This window comes from Sphaerodactylus townsendi, linkage group LG04 (assembly GCF_021028975.2).
Source record: "Sphaerodactylus townsendi isolate TG3544 linkage group LG04, MPM_Stown_v2.3, whole genome shotgun sequence".
Taxonomy (NCBI): Eukaryota; Metazoa; Chordata; class Lepidosauria; order Squamata; family Sphaerodactylidae; genus Sphaerodactylus; species Sphaerodactylus townsendi.
In genome coordinates this window covers 76,718,655-76,731,305 of record NC_059428.1, presented here as the reverse complement: position 1 = coordinate 76,731,305, position 12,651 = coordinate 76,718,655, and the positions used below count along the sequence as shown (strand labels likewise).

The following is a 12,651-nucleotide window of genomic DNA, read 5'->3' as shown; positions in this document are numbered from 1 at the left end:
ACAGAAAGACTTGGACTCATGAACGCATGCATGCAAGTCTGAGGTGTTGGATTTTCCAGCCTTGCTTGCATGCACTAGAAGGGAATTCTGGGGAAATCTCTGTGGACATTCTAAATGTGATAGTTGGAAACAGTTACTCCCTGACTGTTGCTGAGAAAAGATGTGTCCTGTTTAACCAAAAAAGGTCTTACTGAAATGTTTAATATTGCAGACTATGCTTGAAATTGTAACCAAATGATGACTGTGAATGAATCTGTATATAAGTGATACTTTGTTTATGTATAGTCTATTTCTTGCTCAGTTTAAGTAAAGCTGTTTATGTATAGTCTATTTCTTGCTCAGTTTAATTATTTTTGAGGTCTTTAACTAGATAACTCATTTCATAAAGTGGTGCACAAAGCTACATTCTACTCGTTAGTCTGCTAACAGGATCATATAGAAATATACCTTTGCCCTTCACCCCCTTTTTAAATGGGGCTGTTAGCCATTTTGGAAAAATGTGCTCAAGACTTCAGAAAAGAAAATGGTTTAACAGTTTGTAAATATTTGATTGGGATCTTTATCATTCAAAATAACCTGTTCCCATCTGCAAATGCTTCTACCTCAGTCTTTCACTTGACTCCAGACCATTTGTAAAAAAGAAAGAAAAAAGACTAGTACCATTGCCATTGAAAGTATTTTGGACCTCCCCTATTTGTGTCCTTTCGCTGTGCAAACTACTCATTTTTCTTTCTTTTTCATTCTTGATTTATAAAATAGTTTCCAGTCTATGAAAGGTCTCATTTTCTTATGCCATTTGGCAAATGGCCTAATAACATGGAATACTGTCCATGCATTGATCCTGGGTCTGAGCTCTGGTTGTGAGAGTCCTGTGCTTGGAACTTAATTTCCAAGTGCACTTAATTTCCAAGGCCTGATTATGATAATGCACCATGACATACAGGGAGTATGACATTAAAGTTTCCCGCTCCATTTTCCCAACACAAAACAGTGCCAGGGATTTGTTATGTGTCCTATAATGATGTGATAGACACAATTCACTTATAAGAATTACACTCAAGGGGTAAAGTATTTAATAATAAAAAGTGACAGAACAGCTAAATAGGGTTTTAAAAAACAACATTTTTGACAAGAAGCATATAAGCAAACTTTCAAAGAATGTATAAGTTTATGCATCTATATGCATACTTTTACTTCCAGTCACCAAACAACCAAAATAATGGTATCATAGTAAATCTGTCTCCAATACTGATTTATATTTATCAGTGTATTTTATCCATAAAATAATGTTTAATTACTGTTTACTGCTCAACTCTTTCCTTGACCTATAAAACAGTAAACACTAATCTCAGTACAGAAATCTTGATCTGTCATTACCACTGCAGTGAATCTGGTAGAAAAGATAGTGAGGATTTGTCACCTAATGAAAGTGATTCACACACCTAAAACACTGTGATATCAATTCTGTCTACCACAGGTAAAACAGAGATTTTTAAAGGAAATGAAAAAGTATCTTATTGAAACAAATACCTAATGACAAAAATATGACCTGGTGTATCTAAATTTAAAGTGTATGTACTCTTGTGGTTGTTTTACACATTAGTCCCTCCTGCCTAGTATGCTACTTAACATCTGAGATGTATAAGCATTTTTTCACTTTGAGAATATGTGTGGTACAGATGGCCAATCTGTAAAGCTGAATCCGTACACACAAGCAATTAATTCTGCCTACTTTCATTACCGTCAGTAAATGAGAGGGAAGAAATTAAGTGAAAACGAAGAGTGGAAAATAATCCAGTATATTTCATGTTTATTTTTTTCTTAAGTCAAGGAAACAAAATGGATCATCTCTGAGAAGGGGTACAGTACAGCTTCTCATTGGCCTGTTCTATCGTTGAAAACACCTCAGAAAAGCCTTCATTAAAAACACCCTTCACAGAAAAGCAGTACCTCTGCACAGTTAAGAATCATTCTTTGATGAGTCTTGCACAATGACAAAAGTGATGAGTTAGGTACTAAAATACCTCACTTTTTCAAACATGCTAAATCTTCCGTATTCTCCCTGCTTGTTTTTTTAAAGTCTTGTATTTTCCCTGCTTGTAAAAAGCTAAATTTCAAGGACATTGTTTTGTCATGGAAAAAAATCTCAAACTAAGAAGAGTGTCAGAGGAATACTCTGAATAATCTTGATGAGGCTTTTCTGGCAAAAACAGGATTGGATAAAAAGCTCTACAATTTGACTACACTAGCAACCTACAGTCTCCATTTTGGGTTACATTTCATTTATGTTTACCAGTTGAATCACTATAAGGATGAGATAGCTATATCTGAAATGTGTTAAGTTGAAGCTCTCTTCCTCTATTCAGGTTTTGTTCTCTGAGACACAGTGATGTGTAAACATAATAACAGATTTTGAAACTAAGGTGACATTCAGACCTCACAACAAGCACATAAAATGAGATATTTCCATGTGTCAAGAAAGAATCCAATTTGTTTGCTAAAGGACTAGTAAAATCCTTTTGCCTTTCTCATGAGCTAAGAAGGTTCAAAAAAGCAGGCGTTGTTAATTAGGAATGAATGTTTTCTCTCCTCAAGGTCATAGGGCTTATTAAAGACATAGAATCATCATTAATTTCAACTGGTTGGGACTGGTTAGTTTGGAAAGTAATTGAATAGGTTTTGTTTTAGAGGGGACGAATAGGTCCGCTCAGAGTCTAGAATATTCTGATTGAAATATGTCCTGATCGGTTAATCAATGATCACTTGTTATGGCCAGCCTAAACCATAGATTAGTTCAACCAGTGTTAGCAATTATTTTTTTCTTTTGTTCTATGCTATTGCACTCCACTCTGTCTGAAATTTTACACAAATTTTACACAAATTTTACACAGATTACACAGATCTGAAACTTTACACAGATACTGAAGATATCTAGTACCTTTTCACCTGCAAGTATTTCTTTGTAATATGTAGCCTTTTGTTATTTTCTGTGCGTAACTGAATTGCACCTTGATTTGTATTTTTTAATGCTGTGTTTTACTACCTTTCAAAAAAATTTTAAACATATATTTTGTTTTCCCAGGTTTTGGTATAGAGCCCATGACTCACTATTGCTACCATCCCAAAGGTCAGGTTAGGCAGTGGTTGGATTTAGCCGGTTCACACCAGTTCACAAGAACTGGTAACTAACTTTTTGTAGAGGTCGGTGAACCAGTTGCTAAATTAATCTCACAATTCAGGTTAATCCTCACAAATTGAGGATTTCAGGGTTGGGAATACTCACGCACCCTGCTGGCTGGCCTTTGTCCTGACTCCAGCTGGCGCCAGTGAGCTGGGACACTTGTGTGCTTGTGGGCATGTGCGCTGTCTGCTGTCTGAGGATCTTCAAGGCAGTGGGGGTGCACACTGCCAGACAACCCCTCCACTTCCCACCTCTCCAACAAGACCTCTTGCCTCCCCCCACTCCCAAGAGGAAGCCTGGACCCACAGAGCAGCTCTGCAGGCCCTTCTCTGCCTCCCCCACCCTCACGAGGAAGCCTGGGTCCTGCCACCCCCACCCTAATCTAGTTTCCCACCCTCCCCACCCAAGCCTCATTTTCTAACCTTCCTCCACCTCACCCTGAATTTGCCTCCCTCTCCACCCCAATACTAACTCCCAATCCTCCCAACCCTCATAGTCACCTACCAATTCCCCAGCCACTTTCCACCCTCCCCCACCCAATCCTAATCTTTCCACCCTCCCCCACCCCTAGTCACAACTTCCAATCCTCCCCACCCAAGCCCTACCTTCTAACACTCCCTCACCCCAAGCCTCACCTTGCCAACCCTCTTACCCTTAGCCCTCACATTGCAACTCTCCTGCACCCCAACACTAACCTGCTAACCCTACCCACCCTCATGCTCTCTAACAACCACCCCCCACCCCTAGCCACACATTCCATCCCCACCACCCTAAGCCTTACCTTTCAACCCTCCCCATGCCTCACCTTGCCACCCTGCTCCACCAGAATCCTCACCTTTCTGACCTCCCCCACCTGAAGTCTTCCATTCCACCCTCTCCCGATCTTCCACCCCAAGCCACAGATGCACACCCAGGTAAGTGTCACATCTTGAGTAAGGGTGGAGTGGGGGCTGCTACAGCCCCACTAAAGCCCATTGCTGAGGGGTAAATAAGAATAAGAGAGAACAGAAATTAAAGAGTATTTGTATATGCCTAGGAGTCACTGGAGGTTGGCAACCCCACCCATTAATTTAATTAATTAAATTATTTGAATCCCACCACTGGAACCGGTTGTTCAATTTTTTGAATCCCACCACTGAGGTTAGGTCTTTGACATCATGACAAACAATTTTTTTCTGTCACACCTGAATATTCCTTTCTCCTCTTCTTCTTTTGGGCTTCATCAGCATGGCTTCCTTTGGGTTGAACTGTGGTGTTTGGTAAAAATTTAATAATATGGTGGCTTATTTTATTAAAATGTAAGAAGCTGCCATTCAGGCTTTAGAAACCCTGTTTGGATAAAATGTGGACAGTGCAATCCCAGGGGGGCAGGGGCAGTTTCACAGTGGATGGGGCAGGTGTAGCCACACTGCCTCCAAAGAGGAAAGAGGAGGTATAGAGAAGACCAGAAAAACCAAAACTGCAGCAAAAGCTCAAAACTCATTGTTGTTTTCCAATGGTCTTTTGGTGGTATAAATCATTGGCAACTGAAGGAGGTGTTCCCAGAATGCCCCTCAAACATCCCCATTGATGCTGGGGTGGGCTCCTGTGTGGTACCCCACCACTGGGGTTAGAGCCCATCTTGACCGTGTAGGTGCCACTTATGCCATTTGGACTGGCTGCAACCTTGCTGCCTCCACATCACTCACCCCTCACCCCAGATTGCACTGTTAACCTTCTTTCCAGTGCAAAAAAAAAGATATCAAGAGTAAATTCCTTTATAGGTCTCCAAAATTTTATGTCAGATTTGCTGTGGGAATTGCTTGGTAGCAATAAAACATAATTAGCAGTAAAACTTACTTGTTTGTAGAAGTTTTTCTCTAGCTTGCACATCAGCATAAACTTGATTGAAGTGGTTAGTAAAAGCAATGAGATCTGCTTCCAGAAACATTGGACCTTGTTGTTTCTCTTTCAGTGCTTTGCTTTGAATCTTTAGCTTTTCAGTCTGAGGCTGAAGGGTTGACAAGCGGATGACTTCATCCTAATTTTTTAAAAGTAAGAATGTAATCATGATCTAAGAAAAGATGTGTAAGTACATTAAAGTAAATGTATCACGACATAAATGCAGTTTTATTTAGTCTTGACTTTGTTTCATAAAAACTATGTGCATCACTGCAATGTAGCAAGAGGAGATGGTTCCTTTTGCTGGTATAGCACCCAGGATGTATGTGTGGGCACAGAATTCTGGAATAGTTTGCAGCAGTGAGTGAATATTTCAAAAGCTTGGTCCACTGGATGATCACTTACGTATTACACACTCACTGGCCAATTACTCACAGCTGCCTGTTCCCCACCCTTACATCACTCTGACATGAACATTTGTACCAGAAGTGCTTTCACTTTCCCTGCAGAAAGCGAGAAGCAGGCACAGGGCAAGAGGAAGTGTGTTGGGACAAGAAATCTTGGTCCAACACACCTGCTCTTTTTGCAGGCAGCAAAGAGGAAGTGTGTGTGGGTGAGATTTTTTGCTCCAACACATTTCTGGTCCCACTGCGCAATAGTGGGTAATTGGCCATTTATAAGTGAGTCAAAAAACTTCCATATCTTCACAGTGTTTAGTTTAAAGCAGCAGGTGTTTTTTTCTGGGCCCTTGTTTTTATTTGTATGCACCTTCTTTAGCTATTAGACAAGGTAACAGACCCAGGCATATGTAACTAAGAGCCAGACATGGACACTGTCAATGTGGGATGAGAGTCATTTTTCAGTACCCAAAGGAAAACACTTGATTTCTCCAGTTTCTGTAATGGTAGCAACTCCTGTTATAGGAAGTGGTGCATCTGCACAGATTATCATGTAAACCAACTGCAAGATGACAGCAACCTCAAACGGTCCTGAAACAGAGTCATACATGAATGAGCCCACTCTTTTCCTTCTTCATCTTCTTAAACACAGAACAGACACAATGACATGCATCCAGCAAAAAACCGGGGCAGAATGTCTGACCTGGCACTTCTCTAGCTGAAATTTCACTGCAGCAGGATCTGCTACTTGTGCAGGTTGTGCTTTCAGCCAGTTTTCAGCAGTAATTACTGTCTGCTCCAATTGCTGCAGCTGGGAGTAGAAGGCAATGATGTTATTTTGGTACTCCAGCCATGCCAGTCTTTCGCTCAGCAGCTGACAGAACTCAATCCAGCGATTGTTCAACTGCTCAGAGGCTTGTTTGATGTTGTCAGCATTAAGCCCCTCTAGAAAGGAAGGAAAGGGGGAGGGGAAGAAGCGGAACATTTTTTTTAATTTTTAAGTAACAATGGAAAAGAAAAATAGCAGGGAAAGAAATTTAATAAACCTCTATTTCTCTATCAGAAACTTCATACAGCCAGCAATGATTTATCATCAAAGAAATGGTACTAAATATACACATACTGTGTTTTAGTGGAAAGAGGATTTTAACGCCTCTATAAAAGTATAGTAAAATATCATCATCAAGATAATCTAGATTACAAAAAATAAAATATTAGAAGAAGATAATATACTATTAATTAATCCAGTTGCATGAACTGCAAAGATACTTGGGGAAAGAAAGCTTTTTTTTTTATAGAGATTTTAAAATAATGAGTATTCAAGCATTTATGAATAATGTCAAAGAACTTCATGGATTGCATATGAAAGCGTTATGCTGATCACTTTAAAAGTTCAATATGCTAGATAACTACACCAGATAATTGAGACATAATTTGCTAACTTACAACCCCAAAGACCACAAAGCAAAGAGGTCAGAGAAAGGACAACGAGCAGGAAATACACAGAACAAAGACCTTACACAGCAAAAACCAAGCTGTCCCAGATCATAAGATGCTAGCAAGGAAGAGGATGGCATACAGAGTGATTGGAACAAGAGCAGTAAAGCAAAAGATCTGCTACAAGAAATTTCCTGAGAGTAAGTCCACTGAATAAATCTTATTTGCTTCTCAGTAGACCTTCTTAGGATTGCCCTGATACCTTTAAAGAAATCTTAGATTTCCAAAAATGTTTGATCACTGAATAACACATTCATATACTAATAATTCTAACCTCTCATCTTTGGACTCCTCTCTGTGTTACCCCAGTTAGAGGGAACAGGATAAGTTACCCAATTCATGTTTAGAGAATCAAAGAGACAAACGAGGAAGATGATTTTAAGAAGTTAGTAAGTTTATTAGAGAGAAACAGGTTGCAATTGCACCCTGGGAGGAAAGACTCAACTTTGGCTTTGGGACTGTCCCTTTTTATAGACAAATTTCACGTGGTAAGTCATTAAATTCCTATACATTACAGAATTCTTGACACCTTGGAATAACATACAAAACTTAATGTCCTTCGGTATGGACACATAATTTTGTCAGACTAATGATTCTTTGACATAACGATGTTTTCTTTTGGCGATTCGGATGGGTATGTCCCATAGATTGAACGTTTCTTTATTACATGTTCATTACAGTACCTTGTTAAACTCTGGGTTAATTATGGGATAACCCTTAAACAATTTTCCACTTTATTAAGACAACTTTCTCCTGATGCCTCTCGACCCTTGGCATCATGTCAGTGTCCCTGTCTTCACCCGCTTAGATGGATGTCAGAACACAGAATCTGACAGGAGGAATGCACTGACAGAGGCAAGTGTAGTTTTAACTAATAATATATGCACCTTTAACTCAGTTCCCTTTCTCTGACCTTGGTTCAGTCAGAAGGATTTACTGCTGAACACTTTGGCTAGTGTACCCTTAAAGGCCTCCTTTTGTTATGTGTTAGGGGCTTGTTTTAGGCTATGTACCTATGCCTTTAGGGTCTGCCTAATCAGCAGAAATTGTAGATATCCACATTGTTTGTCTCTTATTCATTCAACTCAGGTTGAGAGTTAGAGGTTTTCTTACAGTGAGTAACTTCAAATAACTAGTATAACATAGGAATAAGTGTATCGTGATTATTGAATATAAGTGACTAATAAATGTGATTAAATGTGATTAAATATGATTAAATGCAATTATACTTTCAGTGATAACATCTGGACAGTCAACGCTTATATACACAAACCTTTTAGTTTGTTCAGGGTATAAAGAAACTGCACCCTTTTTGTGGTAGGTTTTCCGGTGTGTGTGCCGTGGTCTGGTAGATCTTGTTCCTGATCTACAAGATCTACTGTGGTGTGGTAGATCTTGTAGATCTACCAGACCACGGCCACACAGCCTGGAAAACCCACCACAACCAATTGAATCCAGCTGTGAAAACCTTCGACAATACATTGTACCCTGTTTTGTTTTAAAGGGCAAAAACTGTTCTTCACAAATCCAGCCTGCTTCTGTGTGGGCTTACATGAATGTTGCATTTCTATGATTATATAAAGCATGGTACTGTTCTTTCTGCCACTACCCCAAGTTAGAAATTCAGCTTCCCACATCACCACTAGTAAGGGCTGCCTATGAGCATGTGCAAAGAGCAGAGTTTCCCAGTTACTTCAGCCCTTTTCCTATGCATGGGTGTCTAAGTGTTAATGAGTGATTACAGTGCATGAGGAAGACTGTGAATCACCATATGCTATCTTGAACAAATTAAGCTAGAGAACAAGGGAAGGAAATACTATCAAGCCCATTCACAGGAATACCAGGGGGAAATGGCACTGAGAGGCAAAACCTGTTTCAGACGCCCCCCCACCCGTGCCCCACTTACTTTCACTGGTGGCTGATCCAGTGGCAGCGGTCCTGGCAGCCTGGCAGGGTCGGGCCTGGTGGGACCGGTTAGAGGGGTGTGTGGCGGTGGTGGTGCCAGGCTGCTCCCCCACCAGCTGAAAGGAAGGGAAGCGGCAACAGCTCAAGCTGTGGTGGTGCCACTTCCCTCCGAGCAGGATGCCCACTCAGGAAGGAAGGAAAGCAGCCGAGGCTGGCCGTCCAGCTGTGGCTGTGCTGTTTCCCTTCCCTCCAAGTGGGTTGCCCACTCAGAAAGGAAGGGAAGCGGCTGCAGCTGGAGCTCCAGCCACGGCCACGCAGCTTCCTTTGCCCACATTGTCCTCTTCGATGATGCGGGTGGGCTGAGGGAGGCCAAAGACTCTGGGGTGGGAAATTCATCTGGTCATGTGGGAACCGATTATGTGCCCCCATGTGACCAGATTAGTTTTGCCCGGGGAAATAGATTACCCCATGTCCCCAGTCAGATACGCCACTGAGCACATTGGTTACATTTCTATGGAAAAAATAGTAAAACATAACATTAAACTAAACTTACTGATACAGAAGATTTACTACTGACATCCTGACCCCACCTGCTCCATGCAGGGAACTCTGACCTCCAACTTTTGAACAAAGAATTACAGATGTTACTGATCTAGTAGAATACAATAAAACTTACTTGTGAGTATATGTACCCAGAACTGGATTGCTTATTACTTTATCTAAAAAGGAATTTTTCATGAGCAATCCATCCTCATCCATTTTCCTGCCATGAAAGATATATACTATTATCCTACATATGCTTGCTCAAAAATAACTTCAATTGCGCTCAATTAAACTTAATGGAATTTACTTCAAAATACAGTGGAACTTTGGAAATCAGTGCCTTCAGAAATCGCCGATTTCAGTTTTTGCCGGTCGCCGCTGGCTGTTAGAATATCTCGGATTTCACCAACAGTCTTGGATTTTGCCAATGTAAATTACGCAATTCACGCAATTGCTACACTGTTTGCGCATGCGTGAACGTCGCGCATGTGCAAACAGCGCAGTTTTGGAAATCGCCGCTTTCGGATTTTGCCGATAATCGCTGAACGGATTATCGGCGAAATCCGAGGTTTCACTATATATGTGAATAGAATCAGGCTGTTATCCTAAAGTCTTTTATTTCCTTTACATACCTTTTAAAAGTTTTGAGGTAGCAACAAGGAAATATAGATCTAACAGACTGATGTTGCCTACCTTACAGTTCTAGATCATCTCATTCATAGCCTTACATAAATATAAACTTGAATTCATGATAATACTAAACCCTTTGATCCTTCACAGATCAAACCCCAAGTAGATGATTTTGCCATTTATCTGGACAAACAAACAGAATCTTTAATCTGGAACTCATTGTATTAACAGTCTAACAACATGGAGTAATGTATTTGTCAAAGACTGTGTGTAGGTCTATCTGTAAACAGTTAGTCCCCACCAGTAACCAAAACCATTTTCACCCCCAAATCAGGACTGAAACCAGAATAAAATTGGTCTAGCACAGATATGTCATCCAGAAACTGCTCAGGTTGCTTTGCTGCCATTTGCTCACTTGCACAAAATGTTATTTATTCTTAATAATGTATTTGTAGAAAAGTAGGGAAATTTATCCACTATGTATCTCCTCACATGGCATGAGCTATTTTTAATGTTGAAATTGCTATGACTCAGGTTCAATGACACAGAAAGTGTTGAGTGTATTTATAAATTAAATCAAAAGTTAATATAGCTCAAAGAATGATTGAAGGGTTTTTGTGGTGATGATGGATGAATAAATCCTTTGCTTTTCATAATTTCTAAGATGATGTTTTGCCTTATACATGAACACAAGATCCAGGTGGCTGATATAGCAGAAAAAATATAGAACAATTTCAAGTAAATAAGTTACTAAAATAATTCAGTCATTTTACAAATAAATTCAGTCTCTTGAATTTAAAGAAAGGAGTTTAACAAAAAAACATTAACAATGATTGTTCTAAACTGAGAATGTGCGGTCTAAGGAATATGTGGGCCTGCTCCTTGAAGTGAGACTCCAAAACCAGAAATACAAAGTAACTGTGGAAGCTGTAAGTAGAGATGGATGACTACAGCATTTATATTACCTATCAAAAGCACAGTGTACAATGAATTGCTAGGTATTCAAATTACAATCGCACACAGACCTAGTTGCAGCCAGAGGTTGCAGCGGGGGGGGGGTGGGGGTGGAGAGGGGAAGGCAGGGCTGTTTGTGAGCTGACCACATGGTTCCCTGCAGGCTAAATGTTACAGTGGGATGGATCAGTGGGCTGTTACAGTGGTGCGGCATCTGTGGTGGAGGGGCCAGGCCAGGGGCCTAGTGCAAGCATAAAAGAGAGCTCAAGCGCCTCCAGGTCCTTTTGCCTCATTTGATGGCTGCTTTTCTGATCACCAGCCTTTGTTGTTATAGGCTGTGGCATTTGTCGTCGGGGGTGGGGGTGGTGATGGTTATTCTTGTATTTTGTCTTAATTCAATTAACTGTTTCACTTGGATTTTTTGGCATGGGGATGGATCCTTTCTGGAGGGAGGCAGTGAGCCTGCCTCCCCAACAACAGGGGCCCCCATAAGGGGCCTTGGGGGTTGTGGTAGGCTACTAGTCCACGTGCCCAGGCATGGGAGGGCAGCTGACCCACACCCCCTGGTGGCAAACAGAGTGTCAAGTAGAGGATGGCACCCACATGGTCTCCTATTCACTTGCCATCCTATCAGGTCCCCCAAGCAGGCATGCTGGGAGTGAAGTTCTCCAGTCAGCAGGCTTGCCACCTGGAATGGATTCATCCCCGTGTTGGGCCTTTGCTCCTATGGAGTTCTGTCATGTCGTTGTGTTTTGTTATTATTAAACAAGCTGTGGCAAACTATTTTTTTAATCAACAAACAAGTCTTGTATGTGTGTTATTTCTGACATACCTTCCCCCTTCATTTGCCACCTCGGGCAGCAATCTTTTAAAAAAAATATTAAATTAATAAATGGTAGGGAAACTAAAAGATGTCATAACATTCCATGACTTTAACAGAACTGTTCATTTTTAGGAGAACATTAATCAGATAAAAATTTGGAAGCATCCCTTTTTCAGTTCCTGGCATCTGTAATTAAAATGATGTCAAACAGCAAGTGGTAGGAAAGACTTTGCTGACAAAGTGCAATGACTCAGTATAAGGCAGATTCATATATGCTCATGTTCATAATGTGCTCTTACATACTGCATAAACTTTCCCTACAAAATAAAATAACATGCTTCCAAAAATATATCAATGCAATGCATGTAATTGTTTAAATATGTAAACATTTAATCTACATTATTTCAGTCAGCATAATGGCTTAATTTCTTAGTTTGCTACAAGTTATATATGTCAGGAAGTTGCACCTTGCTTTTCCCCACTATTACTAATTCCTGCATACAAGGTTTGGGAAAGTACCGGCACTTGTGTTAAATAAGTGCATAACTTATGCTATCAGCACTCCACATGATGAATAATACAATGCCCATGCTGTGGTAATACATTATAATTTCAAGGTTAATGGATCATAAATTATTTCATATTTTATATTCAGAACAACCCTTGATATTGATGGTGCCCAAAGGACATAGAGATCAGTAACTGAAGTGCCTTCATTAATTTTATTTCATTGTGTACTGTGCATAGCAAATTGTGTTAAAACAGTTTTAATTGTTCAGCTTCTTACATGCAAAGTCTTTAAAACTGTCACTTAGTAAGAAGCACACTTTGTCAAAGAT

The 12,651-nt window shown here is 40.3% G+C and overlaps 1 protein-coding gene across 2 annotated transcripts in view; it reads right to left on the bottom strand.

Annotated features, from left to right (window-relative positions):
- The window catches only part of DMD (dystrophin), a 1,175,169-nt gene that overhangs the window by 727,590 nt on the left and 434,928 nt on the right, over positions 1–12,651 (bottom strand). For both annotated transcript variants that reach the window (XM_048495459.1, XM_048495460.1), the window contains 2 exons: positions 6,164–6,405; positions 5,021–5,201 (listed from right to left, as the gene is read on the bottom strand). In XM_048495459.1, the coding sequence (XP_048351416.1) occupies positions 5,021–5,201; positions 6,164–6,405 (423 nt within the window). The remainder of the gene's footprint in view (positions 1–5,020; positions 5,202–6,163; positions 6,406–12,651) is intronic.